Source organism: Perognathus longimembris, chromosome 1 (assembly GCF_023159225.1).
Source record: "Perognathus longimembris pacificus isolate PPM17 chromosome 1, ASM2315922v1, whole genome shotgun sequence".
Lineage (NCBI taxonomy): Eukaryota > Metazoa > Chordata > Mammalia > Rodentia > Heteromyidae > Perognathus > Perognathus longimembris.
The window spans coordinates 152966521-152990940 of record NC_063161.1 but is presented as its reverse complement, the minus strand read 5'-3'; the positions used below and the strand labels follow the sequence as shown (position 1 = coordinate 152990940).

Here is a 24420-nt window from a genome sequence, read left to right as displayed (position 1 = left end):
AGACAAAAGACCCAAAAGAGAAATTGTTAGCTCATAGACCAGCTTCACCTTGATCCAGGTGTCAAATCATATTAGTCAGACCTTTTTTTTTTTCTTGCTTTCATTATTATAGGGCTTGAATTCAGGCTTGGGTGCAGTTCCTGAGCTCTATTACTCAAGATTAGTGCTCTCCTACTTTGAGCCACAGCTATACTTTTGGTTTTTAAGTGGTTAATTGGAGATAAGAGTCTCAGCTTTTCCTGCCTAGGCTGATTTCAAACCACAAGCCTCAGATCTCAGCCTCCTGAGTAGTTAGGATTACAGGGCACCCAGTAGTCAGACTTTTTTTTTTCCTTCTGTCTTTTTTTGACTAATGCCACTCTCAGCAGGCTTCCCCTGCGAGTGAGACAAGTGCAGGACCCACAAGTAAGGTCAGTGTCACCTCCTAGTAACTTCCAGGCAGCGCATGGGCTTCACTTATTGAACCAGCTTGGATCATGTGCCCATCTCCTCACCATCCACTCTGGCCAAGGGTTTCTGTGTGCTGTGGATAGAAGCCTACCCCGAAGCATACACCTGTTACCAAAAGAAAGAAATCAAACCAACCTGATAAAATGTACAGAGACCAAACAACAAACGTTGTCCATACTTCTTGTCAGGGGCAGAGAACGGTCAAATAAAGAGACTGTACAGAGCTGAGAATCAAGGTCAGATGTCAACCAGGGCCCCCGGTGGGGGGAGACAAATGAGAGTGTGCCAGCCAGTGAGATAGGAGCCAGGAATTCCAGGTGAACGGAGGGCACAGCTGTCCGCTGCTGCCAGTGATGGAGAATGACAGTGTCAGCTGCAGTTCAGAGCCTGGGATGGTGAGGAGAGAAGCCACGCACTCAGATCACGTGTCCAGCAAGTCATCACCAATGACTCTCCTGCGCCATGTCTGGAAAAGTGAAGATGGCAGTGCGGTACCTCATTTCAGGGAGCCCCCAGTTCCGTGGCCAGTCTTTCTACTTAATCCATCTGGTAGTCATGAGATGCCTAGATGTATGCTGTGGGGCTGCGCCATGCAGCACTCCCAAGCCCAATTTATCCTTGGCATTTGTTTTAAACTCCATCCAGCTTGGTCTCAGGGTGGCTTCCCTGCCCGCCTCGTCAGGAGGAGGCATCCGTCACCTCCTCACTGTTGGCATGCCAGACAGCACTGCAACATGACAACTCGCTCATGTCTGCTTCAAGGACTGGGCAGAGGCTCATTTTCCTCGGACAGCAGAAGCTGCTTCTTCAGGCTCTTTCAGACACAGGGGGGAAGGTTCTAAAACTGAGAGCCTGGCACATGGCAGCTATTCCAATCTGACTTCATGTGAGGTCTCAGATTCCTTGCCCCTGATCTGGGAAGTCCCACTTGCTTTCTCCAGCTGGTTACAATGGAGAATTCTCACCCTTTAAATTATTGTTATTAGCCCAGGAGGGATCTCCAGAAAGGCCCAAAGACAATACACAAAATCTGGAGGTATGGCTCAGATGATAGAGTAAGAGTGCCTGCCTATCAACTACAAGACCCTGAGTTCACACCCCAGTACTACCAAACAATAAATAAATAAAATATACGAAGAGGAATGGAAATTGGGCTACAGAATAGCAGCCGGGAAAGGAGATCTGAGCTGGCCTTGATACCCACGAGCTGTATTTTGTCCTCCTTTCCAGAACGTGAGTCCCTGGGAGATTCCCTCCCTGGTCACCAATTGTCAGTATGGTTAGGAGAACATACCGGCCTTCAGGCCCAGCTGTCCTCCACCTCTGCCCAGTTCCTGCTTACTCTGCAAGACTGGATAAGGTACTTTCACACTGGGCAAAGTCCCTTCCTTTTATCCAACTCTTGACACCTCATATTAATTGATTTGACAGCTCTTTATGGATATCTGTACCAGGCCAGCCCAGGAGCTGAATTGAGTTGAGTTGAATCTGCTTCTGACACCAAGAATGTCCTTGCTTTTCTATCCCATCCCACAGAATCCCACCAACCCCTGAAGGCCTTGTGTCAACATACCTGATCCCTGGCTAAGCTCGTCCCACCTTCTCCAAGCCCAGTATTTCCCATTCCTGCCAGCGTGTTGGTGACATCCTGGTCAGAGACAGTGCTGTCTACATCTAAGTTCCTACCTTAGCACCTCATAGGGCTTGGCATAGAAAAGCTCCCAGTGAGAACTTGGAGAATGACCTAGTGGTAAGTGAGTGAATGGTGAAAGGCACAAATGAGGGAAGATGTCCAACCAGAGCCTTAAAAAAAAAGCAGGTCCCCTGCCAGGGAGCTACTGAGCCCAGCAGAACAACAACAGAAAATCTGATTCAGCAAGACCAGAGGAGGCTTTTTCTCCCCAAAGGTGGGGAGTTTATCACAGTAAGGGGGAGGAAATAAAACTGAAAATAGATTATGTCACAGAAGCAAGATCCTCCAAGAGTCAACTCAGTGTTGGTGATGAGGCAAGAAGCCCTGCCCTGCAGGCACTGCCTGTGGACAGGTAAACTTTCAACCTGCCCATACTCTGGGAGGGCAGAGTTGATGTCAGGATGGAGAGTATGTCAGATGGCTTTCGTCATGCTGTGTAGGAGCCAGGCCCACACCCCCAGCATCATCTCAGTCTCAGCCACTTTATAAGATCAATGCTGCTGTTATCCCAGGAGAGCTACTCAGAGAACTTAAGAAGCTTGCCCAAGGTCATATAGTAAGTGGCAGAGCAAGAATCATAACCAGGCCTATCTCGTGAGGGAGCCAGCTTCTTCCCAGCCCACATCAAACTGTCCCATCAGTTCTACCTGTATCCTGAGACATTTGTTGGCAGCGTGCTTAGAGTCCAGCGGTGTGATTTAGGATGGCTTCAGAGGACATGGCCACTTAATCCCACTACTTTCTCATTCCTGTCTTAAGGCACATGCCCATTGCCTGGTCTTAGATGTAAATACCCTAACATGGGTAAGAATGATGATATTACTCTGAACGCCTGCACCGTGCCTGGCACTGTGCTCAGCAGGGCTCCTATCACCTTCTCCAGACTGATGCATAAGGCCTACTGTGTTCCGCTGTTGAGCGGGAGTGAAGGCTTTATCCTAATCCCTGGCTGCTAGGATGGATGCTGGATCAAAGCCCTTGTTTCCTCTGCTGTCCTCCCCTGGTGGCTGGGCTGCAACCACAGGCTGGTGTCAGTGGCTCCCTGAATGCAAAGGCTGCATGCCAGCCTTCTTCACACTTCATCTGTGATTTCACTGACCATGTCCCAAATTTGATAGCTTTTTCATGTTGTTTTGGTTTGGGGTTTCATTTTTTTTTTTTTTGCCAGTCCTGGGGCTTGGACTCAGGGCCTGAGCACTGTATCAAAGAAAAGATTTAAAAATAAACCTAAGCTGGGCTCTGGAGGGTAATGCTTGTAATCCTACCTACTCAGGAGGCTGAAGTCTGAGTATCGAGGTTCAAAGCTAGCTCAGGCAGGAAAAGTCCATGAGACTCTTTTTTTATTTTTATTTTATTTTATTTTTTGCCAGTCCTGGGGCTTGGACTCAGGGCCTGAGCACTGTCCCTGGCTTCTTGTTGCTCAAGGCTAACACTCTACCTCTTGAGCCACAGCACCCTTTCTGGCTTTTTTCTATATATGTGGTGCTGGGGTATCGAACCCAGGGCTTCATGCATGCAAGGCAAGCACTCTACCACTAAGCCACATTCCCAGCCCTGGCTTTGGTTTTTGAGTCAGGCTCTTTGGAGTCCAGGCTGAATTCAAACTTTTATTCTCCTTTCTCAACCTTCTAAGTGCTGGAATTACAGACATAAGCTACCACACCAGGATGGTGACTTTATCATCACTTGATAGTTTTGTTGTCAGTCTGATCAGGTCCATGTTTCCTGCAATATTGTATTCTATTTTGTGTAGAGTGCAAAAAAATGGTAATATAAATAGAAAATCTACAAAACTTCTCCCAAAAGCAGCTAATGACATCCTACTTCCAATACAAAGTGTGATGAGGAGAAAGAGGGTCTCAAAACAGTTGAAAGTTAGTTTGGGGGACATGGCTCTGTTGTTACAGACACCTCTTGGCTCCCTTGGAGATGCCTCAATCCCGAAGCCCCAGCAGGTGCTAGCAGTTCCTGGGGAGACTGACAGTTTCCAGATGGGTATCAGGCAGAGCCTTGGCACAGTGGTCCTTGAGAGGCCCGATGGAGTGAAGCGGTCCCCAGGCAGCCAGGAGATCCACAGGGCAAGCATTCTCTCTGCAGAAATGAGAGGGAGAGAGGAAGCCTTCGCCCAGTACTGTCAGCCACACACTTTCCATCACTCTCACCATGATGACAAGCAAGGAATCTTCCCCTGTGTTCCCCCATCTTAGGATCAAAACTCATTAGGCCTTAGATTTGCCAGGCACAACTCTGAGGTATTGTCTTAAGGCCTCACAAACTCCTTCCTTCCTCATTTGTCACGTAGTGAAGTGGCCCAGAGGCCATGATACACATGTCCTACTTTCAGGGCACTTGTCTAGGAGAGACAGCTAGCAAGCTACAAAGAAAGAGAAATTCTCATGGACATAAGGTGTCCTGGTCAGAGGAGGTGACATTTCAGCTGGACCTCAAGAGACATGTTGTATATCAAGTAGAGCCAGGGAGTGGGAGGGGGGAGGGGGGAGGTTTCCAGGGAAAGAGATAACATATAGAAGTGAGGAGAGAGACTTTTTTCAGAGGAAATGACCCCTGAGTAGGGACCAGAGGCGAGCAGGTAAGAGCCAGGAGCCACAGTGTAGAGGTGGGCAGTGACCAGATCTTGAGAGAGTTTGAGTCATAACTGGTGAACGACAGGGAAGTCACATCCATGTGAAGAGCAGCTGGGAGCATTTGTACTGGGTCACAGTAGGAAAGGGCAGAAGTAAGGGAGACCACTAATGATCCTACAGGCAGTTCAGGCAAGAACTGGCAGCGTTCATTGTAGAATGGAGCAAGGCTGGGCTCTGGCTGTGTTTCTCCTCATCCAGGCAGCACTCCATTGAAGTTCTTGGTTCAGCCCATGATTAAGGGAGTGTCCTCAGGGCTGAGGGGCATCAATGGACAACTCCCCGTGCAGCACAGGTCATTTTAGCAGGGATGATGTACACTATTATGCTCAACTAACTTTATACAATGCAAAGCCTACACATGGGTAGAAAACATCCTATTGTTTAACCAGCCAAATAAACCTGCAAGAACCATGCACAGGCAGCTTATTAGGCCTTTTCCACCCAGGCTCCCATAAATAAATAGCAGAATGTGTCCTAGTGCATCAGGGGCTAGAGTATGGAAATGGAGGCAATGTATAAATAATACATATTTACAAAATAAATATATCAATACATTAGCTTACAGCCAATACCAACTCAGCTAGTTTAACTGTGGCAGAAGCCATGGAAGGTCTGCCAAGTGATTGGCTTCCATCCATCAGTGTGCATCAGCATTAGAAATGACCGCCGAAGGGAGGGAGTCCTCCTGCCTGCTGACCTTGAGGCCTTTGGACTGAGGCAAGTGGTGAGATTGCAGGTGGGCACCCTGGCACACAGCTCTGCTGCCACGGTGTGACACCTACGGCGGCCGTGTGTTCCTGCAGATGTCTTGAGGTCTGCCGCCAAGCAGAAGGCTGATTAGCACTGAGGTGCAAGATATAATGGGTTGCACCAACAGGAAAGATGTCTGGGTAGGGAGGAGGCTTTTCTCATTATGCAGATTCACTTTGACTTCCAGAGAGAGCCTGGGAGTTGACTTGCTGAGTGACTCTTCCCGGAGCCCTGTAACTTTCAGCTGTTCACCCCAAAGGTAGGGTTGGGTTTTCCGAAAGCTGATTCCATTTCTGCCACCCTGTTTTGAGCTCTGAACCCCACCGGGCATCTGGCTCTAGCATGTGGAACTCCAAAGAAGCCGCTGACAGAATGGCCGCTGGAGCAGGTGCCCCTCCCCTTGGCTGTAATGGCACAATGCTGGATTTCAGTATTTTAAATGAAAAATATATGCAGTTAGCTGTGCTCTGACAATGTCCTTGAGGATTTGACAGTGAGATTTTCCAGCAGTTGGTCTTCGTTAGGATCCTGGCGGTGTTTAATAAGGCAGTGGAACTGCTGGCACCTTGGGTTCCTGTTTGTTCTCCGAGGGCTCAGGGGCTGCTGCGGTAAGCACATCGACCAGAGCTGATCATTACAAGGGCGTACGCCACCATGAATAAAAATGTCACACGTTTTCCCATCTCACAGCGGTACAAAATGTCAGTCCTGTCAAACACACATTGCAGGGAGCTGTGTGCAGTCCGTACAAATTGGAGAGCTGCATATTCCCCCAGCCTTCTGATATTCTTCATTTGAAGCTGAAGAAAAACAGTTGTTAACCTATTAGCTAGGATTTTAAACTCTGCTGAGGCTCTGGATGGTAGACTTTGACACAGATAGAAATGTATTCCAGGGTCCAGGAATTTTAAACCAGGATCTCCACCCATTTGTACCCAGTGAAGAAAAAAAAAAACAAAACCCACCACCCTTCTGTCTAGTGCTGCACCTGACTTTCTTTAACAGACACACTGGGGAAATTTTGGGATATTTCACATCTAAGCTTCCCATCGCTTCACCGCCTTCATTCCACTCAAAAAGTCTCTTGCTTTGGGGGGTAGCCTGAGGCTCAGCTTGGTATGCTAGGATATCTCCTGGTTGAGAGTTTTTCCTGATGAAAAACAAGCCTCAAAATGTTGCCAGTCTTGAGGACAGAATAACTCAAATGATGGGCACCATGACCACTTGGCCTGGCATTATTCAGACCCTTGGTTGAAGGCCTGCTGAGAATGGGAAGCCGGCTATTCACACTGGGCAGGCATTTACTTTGCATCTAACACGTGCCAGGTCTGTGCCAGGAGCCAATTGTACTGGACTCCCCTTCTTAGAGAAAGGAAGAGGAAGGAGTGTGCCACTCTTTAGAGCAGGAAGAGAGGAAATCCATCAAGTGGGCAAGTGGCAGTGGGCTGATGGGCCCAGCATGTGTCGTGAGGGACGGGACAAGCATTTCTACAACTGGATAGAAGGGGCTGCTATTGCATGCTGGGAGAAGGGGCTCGTGAAGCCAAGGCTCGGGTCTTGAACATCTCCTTATCCATCTCCCCTGGACAACTGGTGGTGAGGAGAGCAGTGTGGGTGCTGTGGGAGTTGCCAGGCCTGTGAGGGACCACCAGACTTCCTTTCCAGATGGGGGCTGTTCTTACCTAAATGGCTGCAGAATCAGGAGACGGCTTTTATTTTAATTTCCTGGTAGCATACTGTTTGGGCTGGACATCATTCTGAGATGATAAATTAGTCTTGGTTTTGCTGAGCTGGCCCTGGCCCTTAATGCACTGAGCAAACCTTCACCAAGCAGGGATAGGCAGCTGCAGAGCTAGTCCTTCTGTCTGTTCAGGACCCCACGACAGACAGCGCCAAAGATGGTAGAGGGACCGCTGTGCCAAGGGAGGACTGGGCCTTCGGGTTCAAGAGGGGTACTTCCCTGTGCCCTCCGCTGCTGGGTCTCTGGGAAGAATGTGGTCTCTGGGGCACCCTTGGGCTCAGAGTGTGCCTGGCAGCCATGAGCTGTGAGGCTTGCCCTGGACAAATCAGTGAACCACACAGCCTTGACTTCTTCATCTGTCAAATGGAGATCGCACCTTTTTTTCCAAGTTGTTGAGATTATTAGACTTTACACACAGAGCTCCTAGCATAGGGCCTGGTGCATAGCATAGCAAGTACCAAGACGCAGTAGAAACGGAAGCCCCTGTTGACATAACTGCCAACCTCTGGAAGCCCTTCCTCTAACCTCCCTGAGCCCCCGCCTCCTGAGAGCACCACTGAGGCATCCTCCGTGGAATCCCAGATGGCCGTCCCAGTGGCAGTAGTAGCAACACGCCTGCCTCTGGCTTCTTTCTGGGCAAAGAATGGCACACGTCAGCAGACTCCCTACCCCTGCCCAGCCACGGTCACATCTGGTACCCGACCTCCAGCCGCCAATGGGATGCCACCTATTCAGACCGTGCACCTGCACTGACTAAAAAACAAAGGGCTCCCTCCCCTGCCCCATGCTGGCCCTCCTCACCCCCTCCCCCACACTCCCCCAAGCAGCTAGGGTCACCAGGCCGCCACACAGCCATCCTTCCCAGCTGCCTGGCTGCTTTTGTTCAGCATGTGAACTTCCCCGTCAGCCGAGCTCCTTGCACGGGAAGTAATCAGGGATCTTGACAAGGCTTCAAACCACAAATGCCACTACAAATTAACCAGCACCACTACAAAATACTACTCCTGTCAACATCGGGGAAGAATGTGCTACTCTTCAGGACCAATCTCAGACGGCTTTCAGCTCAGCACTCACGCAGCAAAGAGGGTGCTGGCCCAGCTGGAAAGAAAAGGCTCTGAAGCCCCTTGTTGTGGAGTGGCAAGCCCCGAGTCCTGAGGTCACCTTCTCCAGACACAGCTCTCCTGGACCCCACATCAGGGGCTGTGCTCATTGTCCAGGGCCACCTTCCCTCCCAGCCCCCTCCCCCAGCCCCCCTGCAGAGAGCTCCGAGTCCAGCGGCATCCGCCCTGTGCAGTGCGAATGTGGGCAAGGGCTCCACTTTCCCTGTCTGTTGAGTGGATCACAGCAGAGCCTCCATACCAGGGTACCGCCCGGCCCGAGGAGGTGCTCCAGAATGTAGACCCTCCCATCCTTCCCTGTGAAGAAACCTGTGTGAATGGACACTTGCCAGATGGACCTTGGTCTCGACCCTTCCATGTAGCATCTTGCAGGAGCATCTCCCTAAACAATAGCCCATCGCCTCTACAGATGCTTCAGGGCCAAGGGTGCCCAGAGCATGGGCCATATCACCAGGGTCCAGTGTGCTCCAGCTGGCCCTGCCGAAACAGAGGCCCAGGCAAGCATTGTATCCTCCCCAACAAGCAGACCAGCCCAGTCAAGGCTGGATGAAGAAGACTAGAAATAATGACAGGAGTTGGGGGACAGGCACGAGCTGTGCCTAGCAGAGCTGGCTGGGCATTTCAAAGGAAACACTCTACAAAAATATCACTTCAATACACTCCCTTTTGGAAGCATATCAAAAGAAGCCCTCTTTTATTTCCATACCTTGCATAATAGCAGATTTTTAGTCCCAAAGAGTAGTGGAGCCTTGCTCTGAGCCCAGAGGGCCTTTGTAAAGCTGCAGAAAGCTTTGTCTTCCCCTCCCAACTGGGTCTGTTTCACGCACAGGTCAGATCATTGATGTGGCTACTAGCCAGGAAAATTAGCCAGGTGAACTCTTCCCTCATTAAACAGCGACAGAGTTTAATTGTGATTCTCTCACACCCTCTCCATGCTGGGCAGCATATCTGGTTGGTGTGCGACTCCAGGGCGAACTGAGAAACCCCAGGTTCATTTCCATCTTCCCATCACAGAGCCCAAGGCCTCTTCTTTGGGGCCAGGTAGCATCTGGTAGGGAAGAAATGATTCCTATCAGTTTAGACAGGGGATTGAGGTCCCCTGTGGGTCCAGTCTCGGAGGCTAGCTCTCTTGTGCACCAGTCCTGTTGGGCACATGTCCCCTTCTCTGCCATCAGGAAAAAGAGCTGCCTCCTAGACATGTGGCCTCCCGCATCTGCCCTTTCTCACAGCACCCTGCAGCTGTGGTCTGGCCCGTCCCTGTTGACTCTGGTATTGGGCATGTGGAGCTCTGCATTTCTGAAAGTGAGATGGGATTGCTGGTTCTAGCCTCACAGGGATGTTGAAGTGGTGGGGGGGGGGGGTGGGCAGCCTCCACTGGGGATGGAGTGAATCCCTGTATTGATTCTGGCCAGCTGGTAAGGGAGATGAGCTCGCTGACCTTCCTTGTAGGTTTGTCATCTATTCTGTGTGACCCTGCCCTCATCTGTAATCCAGGGGTAGAGCTCCCAGTCTCCACAGAGGATTCCCTGAGCTAGCAAATGTGTCAGGCTGGCAGGCACAGCTTTGGCCATGTCCACACCACCTGCAGACTGGCCCCCTGTGCGTTAAGGATGCCCTTCCACTGTACCAAGTACACTGTACTCTGCCCCCAAGTCAGCGCCAGCAGTTGAGCATCTCCCATGCTGTAGCCCTGTGCAGGCACCCACTCATCCATGCCACCCAGGTAATTAAGTTGCTATTCTAACACAGCTTCCCCTCCTGACCTTTTAGAAACTGTGTTTTGCTGCATCAACAAATTAACTGCAAATCAGATGTTGTCCTCATAAATGTGGGTTTCATATCCAATGAGCATACTCACCTGGCCTTCATGGCTGACAGATAGAAACACCAAGGGCCAGACCAGACCAGCATGGGCCAAATAGTTCCTCTCTCCTCTGGACCTTCCATGTCAATCACACGTTAGAGTGCCCCAACTTGTCACATCTCCCAGCAATCCTAGTGTAGCCAGAGCTAGTTGGCAATATGGAGGCTTGGGCGGGAGTCACAGCTGGAGGGGAGTGTCCAGCCCCCCTGACTGTCTCCCACTTACCAGAAAGAAAACCCAGACTTCTTAGCCTGATATTCTCTTTTATCTGATCTCCTCAGTCTTTTCCCAAGTCCAGGCCTGTCCTATCTTCTCATTTCCAGCCTCACTCCCCTCTCATTGGAGCACTGTCTCCCTTGTATCATACACCTGAACTCCCTGCCACATACACAGCCCCAGTCTGGGAGAAGGGTCCTGTCTCATTACCTCCTCAAACATTGGCATCCTTGTGTCCCTACTACCCAAGCCCTGTTCACCTAATGAGTCCCTGACCTAGAGCACCGTAGACCCCACTGTTGAATGAACAATCAGGTCATGTACCTTCTTTGCAAACTCAGAATAGATGCTCAAACAAGGAAGGGAGGGAAAGACATTCATCACTCTCTTTCAAGCCTTTTCTCTTAAGATACACATCCCTAGCAACAGAAGGGACACAGATTAGAAAAATCATGTCAGGAAGGATTCCAAGTGACTAGAGATTTTGTTGAACAAGCATGGCACACTGAACTAAGAAAACCTGCTTGTTTTAGTTATTGCTACTAGCTGAGTGACCTCATGCTAGTCCTTTAACCCCTCTGGATATATTGTTTCCAGTCCATAATGGAGATAATCCTTTTCTAACTTGCCTCTCTGGGGAAGGTGAGGCTCAAAAGGAAGGTGAGAAGCAGAAATGCTTTGAGAGGAGGACACATCATATAAATGAAAGAGATTATTGTGACGTTCGGGGTCCTTCAACAGTCTAGCTGACAGTACATACCTTGAAAACAAGGTCCTGGTGTCCCCGGGATTTTTCTAGGAATACCTGTGAGTCTGATGGGAGGACAAGATCAGATGGTCTCATTTTGTCCTTGCGCTCTTCTCCTACTCCAGAAGACTCAGTGAGACTTGGAGAGGTGGCCTATCTCACGCACGTCGCAGAACCAATGCTGACCTCAACCAGAAGATGTGGGTCCATCTCTTTATAACTCAAAGTGTACTTCTTAAGGTCTAAGCCCACAGATCTTCTCTCAGGAAGAATGACCTTTTTCCACTTTGCATTCCCCCCAGACTCACTGTTGTTGAAAGATAAGGGCTGTGTCTTATCTCCTCTGAATCCCTGGGCCTTGGCCTCTGGTAATTGTTCCATCAACACACTTGGGAGGTTGCCTTCTACTTGCAAGAGTTAATGTGCTTCCTCCTAGAGGTAACCCCAGGAAGGACTGTCCGGCCTCCCATCCAGTCTGCCAGTCCATTGGGAGGTGCCAGATGCATGGTTAACGCGACTCTTCTTAGCCAAAGACTGTCAAAGGCCCAGTCCTTTTGATCTCAAGAAACAGCAATGCGTGTAGCCACATGTCCAGCCAGCCAGGGAATTGAGGACCCCATAGGATTAGATTTCGGTGGGAAGGGGCCTGGACCACCCCTGTTCTGCTCCTGTGTTAAAACTCGTCTAGGGTTGCCTTCCCACATACCATGTTACCAGCAAGAGGTAGATGTGAAGTCAAGAGACCTGGGCTCCACTCTGTCCCAGCACTTCATAACCATTCCCAGACAAGGGTATGGAGGGGGTCGCTTTACCTCTCCTTGGTCTGTTCCTTGTCAGTAGAAAGACAGGTCCCCTACGCCTGGGACCAGAAAGATGAGCAAGCTTGGGTGCTGGCCATGGGCTGCCGGTGCACAGAGCCTCACACGGGGCTGCATTGGGCAGGGATGGAATAGCTCTGGGCTCATAGTGGTGACTGTTGCTTAAGTCCTGGCAGGGACTGCAGGAGTCCTGCATTCTCCTCAGACTCTGCCCTCACTGTTACAGTGCCATGCACACTTAGTGTCAAGTACAGCTTCCCAGACACACGGGCCCCTGTTCTGGAAAGGGTATTTTTTTTAGGTGGTCCTTCCCTAGCTTCTCTCTTCACCCCTTCTTCCCACCAAATTGCCTCCTCTCATCTACTACAATCTATTCTGATCCTCTCCAACAAAGTACTTAACTCTCTCCATACCCCCAGGTGTCTGTCCCCAAGGGGCAGCCACCCCAGCATCATTGGGGAACTGCAGCTGTGGCCAGGCAGCCCGCCATTCTCTCCCCTCAGAGGCCATGGCCCCTCTCCACTGCACAGACCCTCTGTGAGGAGCTGTATGCTAGATTCCCTCAGGAGAGCCCTCAGGGCTGCGCTCCCAGATGAGGACACTGAGCCCCAGGTCTCGCCCAGGTCACTCAGCCAGGAGCTGGGCCGGAGCCTGGCCTCTCGTGACAGGCTCTCCACACATTGAATAGTCCAGTGTCCAAAACTTAAGAAGGATTGCTCCTCTCTGTGACTGCCCTGCAATCCCCTGACAATCTCCAGACACCGCTGGGCCCCAGCACCCATCCCCAGTTCCTACAACGCAGTGACAGGGCATCCTGAGAATCGATGCACCCGCCTCCCTTCTTTCTCCTTCAGTCCCAGAAGCTCTTTGCCAACTCCTGCTGAGAGTTCCCCTTTCTAGTGGCCACCCCAAGAAGCCCAGCATCCTTGCATCAGCACACACCCAGGACTAGAAAGCCCCACTGCCTGTCCCTGTTTGTTTCTTCTGGGTCCTCTGACTGGATCCTCGGTGCTGATGGCCCACAGGGAAAATTCTGGCTGCTCCTGTGGGGTTTGGTTTTTAATCTATCTGCTTAGACTCCTATGCCGCCACCATCACGTTACCCTCCTTGGTCCCTCTGCCAGCCTCTGGACTGACCGTGGCCAGGGACTGCTTTCTTGCTCCATTTATAAGTGCAGTTGTGAAAGAACCAGCACATCTGCAGGACAGAAAGTTACTTAGAGATTGTGGAGGACTAACTTTTCCTGTGCTAGGACGTGTAAGCCAAAATTCATCAGCTGAGCACCCATCACGTGCCAAACCATACGATAGACCCAGTCATAGTAGTAGCAGTAATATGCACCTGTGGTTCACGCCTGTAATCCTAGCTACTCAGGAGCCTAAGATCTGAGGATCAAGGTTCAAAGCCAGCCTAGGTGGGAAAAGTGGAGACTCTTATCTCCAATTAACCATCAGAAAACCAGAAATGGCTCTGGGACTCAGTGTTAGAGCCCCAGCTTTGAGCAAAAGAGCTAGTGACAGTGTCCAGGCCCCAAGTTCAAGCCTAGGATCAGCACCATAAATAAATAAGAGAGGGCGTCGTGCTCTTGCTTAGTGTTTTTTGCTTAAGGCTGGCACTCTACCACTTAAACCACATCTCTACTTCCAGTTATTTGCTGGCTAAGATTCTCTCAGATTTTTCTTCTTGGTTTGACTTCAAACTGTAATACTCAGATCTCAACCTCCTGAGTAGCTAGGATTTTACAGGTATGAGCCCTCAGCCCCCTGCATGTGATGCAAAGCTCTTTTGTTGGTGGTCGTGGTCATGGAGCTTGAACTTAGAGCCTGGGTGCTGTCCCTGAGATTTTTTGCTGAAGGCTAGTACCCTACCACTTTTGGCCACAGCTCCACTTCCAGTGTTTAGGTGGTTAATTGGAGATTGAGTCTCGTGGCCTTTCCTGCCTGGGCTGGCTTTGAATCATGATCCTCAGATCTCAGCCTTCTGAGTAGCTAGGATTACAGTCATGAGCCACTGGCACTAAGCCAGAATTTCTTATAAAGAGTTCATAGTTTCTTTTATTTATTTATTTTTTGTTTTCTGGGTTTTTTTCTGGTTTGGTTGGGATTTTTTTCATTGCTGAAACACACCAGCCTTTGCTGTGTTGACAGGCATTGTGAATCTCCAGAAGGAGCCAAACAGCAGACTTGTCTAGCTAGAGCCTCCCAGCACGTGTCTCAGAGCCACAATTCTTGATAGAAATCTTCCCCTGAGATGGTTTAAGCTGGGTATGTGTTTTCTTAAGTCCACTCTGGGAACAAGTATACAAGATGTTTTGGGGGAGGGACAGGCTGGAGGTAGGAAAACCTGCTGATGAATGGTGGTTGTCATTCATGTCCTGTGGTGGTACTGGACAAGAGCCCTGTGTGCATTCTGTCACGGAATCTACAGTGCTGTCCACTACCCCAGCTCCACAGATGGAGATGGCGAGGTGACACCAGAATGGCCAGGCATGTGCCAGAGCCACCTGGAGGGTCGGTGGGGCTGCTGGGATTCTGTCCTAAGCTGTCTGACCCCAGAGGCCACTTCCTAAGCGCTGTGACACTTTTATCTCCAAAACAACCAACAAAATGCAAGGCTGGAGGAGTAGTTCAAGAGACAGAGCACCAGCCTAGAAAGCATAAGGTCCTGAATTCAAACCCCAGCATCAACAAAACTTTTTATAAAATATCTCCTGCCTCTTGCCTTTCGTGCATAGGCATGTGTAATAGTAATGTATACAAAATATTTCAACATGTAATCAGTGTAAAACTATTAATGATATATTCCACCCCCTCTTCCTTTCGCTCTCCCTCCCCCTTTTCCTCTCCCCGCAATCATTTTGGTGCCAGACCTTAGGTATGAACTCAGAGCCTGGGCACTGTCCCTGGACATCTTTTGCTCAAAGCTAGGGCACTACCACTTGAGCCACAGCTCCACTTCTTGGCTTTCTGGTGGCTAACTGGTGTTAAGAGTCTCATGGACTTTCTTGCCCAGTTTGGCTTTGAACCACGATCTTCAGATCTCATCCTCTTGAGTAGCTAGGGTTACAGGCATGAATCACTGGCACCTTGCTTTACATTCTTTCATGATACTGAATCTCTGAAATCTATAATGCACCTCATTTGGACCCATCACAAGTGGACATTGACTCTTGTGTTGGCCCCTGAAGGCCTAGGCATTGTCAAATAGAGATTATCTTTGAGAATTAAGTGACTAAATGAATGGGAACCAACTGGAAATTAGCAGGGGTTTCTGGGGCCCATGGTCTTGGACTTGGGAATTTTCACTGCCTACCCATCTCCAATACCTTCAGGGCATCGGGACTATTGAAAGAAGAATGCATGATTTTAGAGATAAAAGTTTAAGGGGAGAGCTAAGAAATGTGTGCTGTGTTGGTTTTCATTCAAATTCTGATTTCAGAAGTCAAGAATTCTGTGCATTCATACATTCATTCAGTACGCTTGTTGAGCAGGTATTTGTTTTCTAAGTTCCATACAGCTTTCTGCAGAGACAGGGAAACATATGTTTAAAAGACAGGCAGGTGAGTGTCTGGGTAAGCTACTTCACAATAATAGAGTCTTGAGAAATAAGTGCACGCTTGTAGGCCATTTGGGATGAGGTCGGTCATCCTCACCGGGCAGGCAGGAGACAAAGCACAAGAGACCACTTAGGAAGCTTCCCAGGGAAGATAAGAGAAGGTCTGTGTGGGGCACAGTGGCCAGGTCTTGGAGGAGATAGAAAACTGTCCCAGGATAAGCCATGACCCCAGAATAGTAGGGGACATTGGAGGTCTTGAACCTGGGAGTTGTTTGGTCATACTGCAGTTTAGAAGGACCCCCCCCCACCCCAGACTGGGTGGAAAATGTTGGAGATTGGAAAAGGAGGCCCTGCTGGGAGATGAGTGCACTAATCCAGGCCAAAGCCAGGGCCAGCCTTCAAATTTAGCCAAAGGGCTGAACACTGGTGGTGGCTCATACATGTAATCCTCTCGACTCAGGAGGCTTAGATCAGAGGATCACAGTTCAAAACCAGCCCAGGCAGAAACGTCTATGATCCTCTTACTTCCAGTGAACTACCAAAAAAGCCGGAAGTGGAGATGTGTTTCAAGTGGTAGAGCGCTAGGCTCAAGCAAAAGAAGTTCAGAGACAGTGCCTAGGCCCTGAGTTCAAACCCCAGGACCAGCGTGTGCACACTGGCACACACACACACACACACACACACACACACACACACACACACACACACACACACAAATTAGCTGAGGGGATGGCTCCAGAAAATGACCACTCCGGGAGAGGGAGTAGGAAGCACTAAGCCTGGACCTCCAGCTCTGGCCGGAGTGACCAGAGGCTTTTCTCCCAGGCGGTGTATGGAAATGCATCAAACCTTCTCAGTGTGTACTGATGTTTCAAGTTTCCACTTTAATGCAGCCACAAAGACTTCATCCCACTCGGCCGCCGCCTCCCAAGATCCAGCGCTGGAGGCCCGTGAGTAGCTGGTGGTCGTGCCTCGCCCTGCCTAACACTGCCTGAGCCCTTCACCCTGGCCTCACTAAACCTCGGGCGTGTGGCCTCCCCTGCCTGGCTCAAGGAAACTGGGAAGTGGGGTTTTTTTTCGGCTTCCCTCGCGGTGTGGCATGAACTTGAACTTGCATTTTCTGGGCTTCTCTCTTCTTTCTCTAAATCAGTTTACTGACTCACAGGTCAGAGCTGTAGGTAGCTGGGGTGGCAGTGTGCCATGTGTGTCACATGAGCAAATGTCTCAGGATGAACTGTATTTTCTAGCTAGTGAGCTTTAAAGCCTTCCCCCAAATGCTGCTGCCTCACAAAGGAAGCTGAAGCCTGGCAGCAGGAGTCTCGTGCTGCCAGATCTCGATCTGGAAATGCATTTGATGGACCTGGGGAGGTGGGGGCTACACCCTGAGAATGGAGACAGGAACGGCTCCTTGCCAAAGCTCACAAGGACAAAGTGAGAAGCCCCCCAGTGCCTGGGAGTGATACAGGGTGAGCTCAGTCCAGGTGTTTTAACAAGAAAGGGCATAGACAGCTTCTAGGTATGGGTCCTGCGTCCGGCAGCATGGATGTTTCCTTGTATGCTCAGACTGGTTGTGCTGAGCCATAGTAACACCCACAGGTGCCTACACGAGAAAACCTGCCAGGACTATTTGGTGATGGTGACTCATCAAGGCAGAGATTCCCACCCAGTCTACTGTCCAAGGCCTAGCACCAGGGGCCGTTTACCACCAAAGCACCCTCATGCATTGGCATCCCAGCCCCTCCCACCCTTCCTGGTACACTTGTTCAGGTCTATCTTGCGACGGCCCAGAATCCAAGCAGTGCAGGTGACCAGGCCTTATGTCTGGTTTAAGTCCTCAGTACATACACCCAACATCCGTCCTGTAGCTTCTCTCTGCATGGAGGTGCCATCTCCTCCCCTTTCCCACCACATGAGAGAGTTGGAGAGCTGTGGGTGAGGCAGAGGGCCTTAAGTGGCTTTATCTGTGACTGTCCTGAGTCTACAGTTCCCGCCACAGGAGCCGATCGACCATCCTGTGCCCCCACCAACACAGCTGAGCAGGGGCTGGAGTGCACCTGCTCGGAAGATGGGGAAGCCCTGCGGGGTGATGCCTTGTGTGACATAGAGAGCATTTCAGTACAGCCATTAGCAGCAGAGCTAGGCTGAGTGCCCCTGGGCAAAGACTCAAGCTCTCGCCATCCTTCTCTCTGAACCAGGCTCATTCTCAGAGGTGTTCAGTGGAGATAAAAGTGGATGTATTTGTAGAGCACCCAGCACTGGGCCAGCACCCAGCAGCAGTTCTTATTCTTACCAGTGTTTACATCTTAAAACTTGTCATTAAAAATGAAACATCATTAGGCCAGGTGTTGATGGCTCATGCTACTCAGGAGGCTGAATTCTGAGGATCACAGTTCAAAGCTAACCTGGGCAAGGAAGTCTATGAGACTCAGGTCGCCAATTAACTAGAAAAAAATCTCTGTAGCTTAAAGTGATTGAGCACTAGCCTTGAGCCTAAATACTCAGGGACAGCACCCAGACCCTGAGTTTAAGCCTCAAGACTGGCGCACGAGTGCACACGCGCGCGCATACACACACATACACACACACACACAATCATTTGGGTCAGGTGCTAGATTACTTACGCCTGTAATCCTAGGTACTCAGGACACTGACATCTGAAGGTCATGGTTTGAGGCGAGCCTAGGCAGGAAAGTTGGTGAGGCTCATCACTAGTTAACCACTAAAAAAAGTGGAGTTGTGGCTCTAGTGGTAGAGCATTAGCTGTTACGAGAAAGCCAAGCAAAGAGCACAAGGCCCGGAGTTCAAGCCCCAGTACAGGCACATACACACACAAATCATTTGTTTCACATTTTACAGTCCCTCCCCTCAGTTATTGTTAGGTGCCTTATCCCAATTATTCTCACAGTAAGTAGTTCTGTGAAGTAGACATTGTCACTGCCCATTTTACAGATGAGAAAACAGATGCCCAGTAATATAACACAAGTCCTTTACCAGAGATCACCAAGCTATAGTACCCTGTAGTCCTCAGCACCCTAAACTCCTTAGGATCTACATCTCTATGGAGAGTACTGGACTTAGCATCTAGTATTAGGGCAAAGTCTTAAGTTGAAAAAAAGTTAATTCCTTAGCAGCCATCCAGGCTTACTTTGAAATCTCTAGGGCAGTGTAGATCCCAGCAGGACACAGAGGGCAAGAACCACCATTTTGTCTAGGCCTGTGTTAGGCACATGGGTAGTTGTTGTCTCGTGTGTCCTTATCCTAGCCCCCACCAGGCAGAGGCAATTCCACCGTAGGGAGGCCAGGCCTGCCTCTTGTGCCCCTCACCAAGCAGCTCTCCTAAGCCAGTGGGGGAGCTCAGTTCTTAGGGGCCTGGGATCCAGGGCAGACGGGAAGTCAGTGTGACTCAAGACATGACTGCTCCCCAATGAGAAACTCAAGTTCTGGCCTTGGCTAGAGTGGATTCTGTGCTATCACTAATGTGGGGCCTTGTGCAGCATAGGGAGTGTCTGACCCACCCACTGACACCTGAGGGCTTAGGGAGGCAGACGTGGCCCCTGAAGAAACCTGGGTAGCAGCTGCCCCATGCCAGCCCGGCACTCGGGGCTCCCTTTCCACTGGGTTTATGGTGTGCCTCAGAGGACCAGCTCCACTGGAGGTCTGCCCCGGACCACCTCACCTTAGAGAAGACCCTGGCTTGCTTGCTCTGAGCCTTAGTTGTACCATCTATAAGTGCGGTTAGCATTGCTCACGTGATGAAGCTAGTGAGGTCATGTCTGTAGCCTGGGCAGCATGTGTATGAACCGGGCACATATCCCTGAGCTGCCGGGAGCCCCAGGTTCCTCCTGGAGCCCCTGAAGCCTACAGACCATCAGAGCTGCGAAGTCTGCATGCATTCGAGCGAGTGGTTCCAGCAGTCTCCATGGCCCCCTGGGTGGGAGCTAGGCAGGCCTAGGGCATCCCCCCCCCCCCTTTGAGGTCTCAGATAGGTGGCTGAGGGGCATCCACCCAGCCAGCCTTCTCTGCATCACGTCGTCTAGGTCAGCAGTGTGGCCGGTGGCCACTCAGCCTTGCTGCGGGGAGCTCTGCAGCCTGGCAAGCGTCTGGAGTTCAGTTGTGATCAGAGGATTCCGATTCTCTTCTTAAAAAGGAGGAGGAGGGGAAAAAAACACAAAAACACAAGAAAACCATGCTGTTGTCTCACACATGAAGGGCAGCGGCTGGGGCTCACAGGAGAGAGGCAGGCTGCGCTCGGCCTGCATGCGAAGCGCTTTATAAGCTCTGTATTTATTATTTCTTGCTCACCATTAAAGTCAAATGTACTCATGCTTTTGTATTCAATGCACATTTAACCCTGCCGACTTAGATTTCTCAGGTTTTAAATCCAGCGGGAATTGGCTGGCTTCCCAACTTTCCCCTCCGGTCCCCTGAACGGAGCTGGAAATCCCTGTTTAGCATTTTCTCCCCGGGCACCGCTGGGATCCTAGCTGTGGTGGGCCAGCCGCCCCTGTTATGTGTGTGTGTGGTTTTCTCCCTCCACCCAGCCCCCACCCAGCCCAGCACCCCGAAAGAGGACTGTCTGCATCATCTTATCATTCAGACCTAATTAAACCTTGTTGCCTATGTGTGTCTAGGTCTGGTTGTAGCCTGCCACTCTGCGTGTGTGTGTGCGCGCGCGCGCACGGGCATGCACGCTCATGGGTGATTTGTGTGTTTTTACCTCTTGCTCATGCCTTTGTGAATGATGTTAGATTGTGTGTAAGTCACGGTCATCGAGCCTTGGTATATCTAGGTGGCGTCTGGGAGGTTGGGGTCTGGCTTTGTGCACAGTGTTGACGTGTGTGTGTCTCCAGGTGGGTCTGTAACCGCCAGGGTGACTGTCTCTGGTCCGTTGTGTCTTCCTCTCCTCCACACGCCTCCCCCTTCCTCTCCCTCCTCTGTCTGTTTTATCATCCCTAATGAAGCAGTCTCCTCCATCGATCCTGCTGATTGCCAACCCATTCCTTTTGTTTGTTGGCGCTGAGCCATTCAGCGGCACTCTGACAGCTCAGCTCGTCTAATTAGCTCTGTTGTTCTTTTTCCCCATGTTTCACCACGTTGCAAGTTCAGTTGAAGTTGCCACAAACTTAATCCCCCCATTTCAGCCACAAGTTCACATTCTTAACCCGCCTTTATTGTAGCGAGGCACAGTGCAGTTCAGGACGAGCTGACAGGCTTAATGTCTGACCTTTCCCGAGCGCCCGCCCCCGGCCCAGGCGAGGACAGACCGGCTCCTCAGCCCAGCTGCATTGCCTTTGTGGGGAGAGGCTGGGGGGACCTTTCAGTCCTGCCAGAGGAGGGAAGCCAGGGAGTTAGAATCGGGGTGAATGTGTCCATTTGTTTGTTCAGCAAACAATGACTGAATGTCTGCTGGATGGCAGGCGCCCTTCTATTAATAATAACAGGAATAGTGGCAGCATTCTGCACTTCTTAGACACCATGCAACAGTATTTGTGTGTTTCTGAAAACTTGCTGATTTCCCTCTATACACACATACCTGCATGCACACACATATACATGCGCACGCACACACACACACACACACACACATCAGGTACTACACAGGTTATTAAGAGGGATAAGATCACCCTGTGATCCAACTTCTAACTCAGATACCCTGGTCTTCCATTGTCAATGGTAACAAGAAGCCAGGCACCAATGGCTCATGCCTGTAATCCTGGCTACTCGGGAAACTGAGATCTGAGGATCATGGTTCAATAACCAGCCCAGGCAGGAAAGTTTATGAGACTCCGAATCTCTCACTAACCAGAAAGTTGGAGGTGGAGCTGTGACTCAAGTGGCTGAGCACTAGTCTTGAGCCCAAAAGCTCAGGGACAGTGTCCAGGTCCTGAGTTCAAGCCCCACAACTGGCATGCATGAGCGTGCACGCACACACACACACACACACACGTGCGCGTCACTGAGAAGCAGGATGGGCATTTATAAAACCCTCACTATGTAGCAGACCCACTTAGGGATGTTCCCTGTGTTTTATAATAAGTCCGTGGAAGAAGACAGAACACGTTTGATGGAATGCATTTGGCTTTTACCACATCTCTGCTTTGCCAAAAAAAAAGCTGAGCTCAGACTGGCTGCCCCACAAGAAAAACTTTGGGTAGATCAGACATGCGCAACCCTAAGGGCCTGATGAGCCCTATAAAGACTTATCTTGTATGTGGCCACCTTCTGTAATCTTGTTCCTGAGCCACTGTGCTGTGTTGCCACCGATTGCCAGGAGCGGGGGTGTTGTGGAAAAGGGCAAGCAGGAGTTTATTCACACTCTTCCCCATCTTGTTCCCAAACTTCAGCGAGTGTGGCCTCATAGGTAGGGAAAACAATCCCTCTGCGCTGCTCTCGGTGCTCAGCTTGTTTTTACTGCCAGTGGGATGCGCAGAGGGACTTTCTTCGCTTAGAGCTTTCCCTCCCCCTCTCCAACATTGGAAATGGTCAGAGATGATGGTACCATGGATTTTGATTGGACCAAATGAGTTTCTTCTAAACATACCTAGAAATTCTTAGCCTGACACCCATCACAGACTCTCGTGGGGAGGGAGGCATCCCTTTTCCCTGGGTCTTCAAAGGTAGCAGCTTTAGAATAGCCCATGTTGGCACCATGGCCGTAGCTGCAGAATTAGGAAATCATCCACTTCCTCCACCCCCCGCCCCGCCCACCCCTCAAGCCAGGTCTGGGCCCTGAGCGTGGCCACACCACACCGCTGGCTGAGCCCTGCTGGGGGGCAGGCATGGAAGACGAACCGCTTCTGCCAGGACTCTCTGACGCTGGTGTTTGCACTTCCCCCCTCCCATTTGAAGAGGAAAATAAACACCATGGGGTTTGGCTATAAAAGAGCAAAATTAAGCATGTGTATCTCAAAAAAAACCTAAGCAAAACCTTTAAGGTGTCCTGGGATGCTCTGCACTCCCTGCAGCTGCCACTGCAGCCCATCCTGCAGGTAAAGAGCGCCTCCCATCTGAATGGGCCGCAGAGAGCCTGACAATGCGTCTTCTCTGCAGCACACGAAGTGGTGCTCCTCCCATGAGGAGGGGGGCTTTCGTCGCCTGCCTTGAAGATCCCCAAACATTTCTTCTGGGATGCTTATCTAAACCTTCACGATGTCCCTCTGTGGCTTTGCCCACTCACTCCTTGGGGATTTTCCTGTGCCTGTTCTAGGTGCGCCCTCCCCGTCCACATGTGGTCAAGAGGCCGAAGAGCAACATCGCCATGGAAGGCCGGAGGACATCGGTCCCCAGCCCCGAGCAGTAAGTACCTGTGCCCCCTCTCCCCAGCCCCGAGCACTGGGTACCTGTGCCCCCTCTGGTCTGTCTGGAAGAATGTGGGAGGGCCAGTACTTTGTGCTCCCTGGAGCACCGAGCAGGTGTTTTACAGAGGGGTCAGTGAGGAGCAGGACTTGGCCTTCAGTATTGGCTTCTGCTTGTTCTTCTGCTTGTCAAGCTGTCATATCAGCAAGAGGCCCCAGAGGCCAAGGAGCTGGGCACCTGGTCTGGGTTTAGAGTGGTGAGACTCAAAGGACACTCAGACAAGATCTGAGGCCCCAGGCTTCTTATGCTGGAGACACAGAGTTCACAGATGAGTTAGTATGCTGGTAGCAAAGGGTAGCTGTTTAATGAGGCTACCCTCTTCCTAAGTCTGGTGGGGTGTAAGGTGTCTGTTGCTCAAATTTAGGCACAAAGATTTGCTCAGCCCCTTTCTCACTTGTGCCACAGCACATGGGCACTTTGGGATATGCCCAGGAGCTAGCCTGGAACCTGCATTGGCCACATCCCAAGTGACCGTTGGATAGATAAGAACAAGGCTGCAGGCCACAGCTGTGTATACAGAGGCCAAGCAACCCGAGTGGCTGGGCTCAAACCCTCACTCCAAAGCTGCTTCCCTTTGTTCCCAAGACATGGACAGTTCAGCAGCCACTCGCTGGCTTCCCAAGATGTTTTGAGAAAGTGCACGAATCCATCTTGGTCTGGAATTGTTGGAGGAATCAGAAAAAAAAAAATTACTCCTTTGAGTGGGAAGGGGAGTGCCCTTCATGAGGGGTCTGCTCTCAGAACATTTCTCAGGGAAAGGCGTTATAAGGAGATGGCACGTCCTAGCCGGAATTGGCACCAAAAGGAGTAACAGAACTGTCAAGCTGTGGCCTAACCCAGATTACAGGACAGTTTGCTTCACTTCTCCCAGAAGCTGATTGAGACTTGCATAGAAAGTTCGAGGAGGGGGGGGTGGCGGGGGAGCTCGCTTACCTTCCTGTGTGCTTGGGTAGGTGACATTGGCACTAGAAGACTCCTGAAATCGGTGCAGATTTAACTGGTGCCCAGCACAATAGGACAGTGGGAATGGGGAATGAGGACCCAACAGCTCCCTGACGGTGGGTGATGATTGCCCCCTTGTGGAGAGAAGGCTGCATGGCTCCTGACTTCCTCTAGCCCCGCAGCTTTCTCCTGAGGGAAGGAAATGGACTGTTTCCTTGGAGTGACTTTTCTGGGACTGTATCTGTACTGGGATACAGGCCCTGGGTCTGTAGAGATGGAGCTGCTAACCCAGAACGCATTGCACAGAACACCTAGACCAATAGCATTCCCCGTCTAGGGGAAAGCATTGCCAATTGTGTGCCCAGATTCCTGAGGAGTTGGACTTTGTAGTCATGTTGATAGCGACTGTTGCTCTTTCAAACCAGAGAGAGGCCGAATCTTCCATGTATTTTTTTTCTGGTGACTTCCTAAACTGCCTTGTTATGTCTGTTTCCTCTTGCAGTGTGATTACCTTTCTTTTCAG

General features: G+C 50.6%; 1 protein-coding gene and 1 long non-coding RNA gene across 10 annotated transcripts in view; one reads left to right on the top strand and one right to left on the bottom strand.

The window, feature by feature from the left end:
* The window catches only part of Dennd1a (DENN domain containing 1A), a 453328-nt gene that overhangs the window by 412663 nt on the left and 16245 nt on the right, over positions 1-24420 (top strand). For 5 of the 9 annotated variants that reach the window (XM_048342131.1, XM_048342113.1, XM_048342151.1 and 2 more), the window contains 2 exons: positions 16493-16549; positions 22807-22895. In XM_048342131.1, coding sequence (XP_048198088.1) covers positions 16493-16549; positions 22807-22895 — 146 coding nt within the window. The remainder of the gene's footprint in view (positions 1-16492; positions 16550-22806; positions 22896-24420) is intronic. The other 4 variants (XM_048342185.1, XM_048342167.1, XM_048342121.1 and 1 more) reach the window with 1 other exon arrangement.
* Positions 732-19971, bottom strand: LOC125348722. Its single transcript, XR_007210405.1, has 3 exons — positions 19959-19971; positions 15908-15913; positions 732-2347 (listed from the first exon to the last, which is right to left on the bottom strand). It is a non-coding gene; the product is annotated as an uncharacterized LOC125348722 (long non-coding RNA).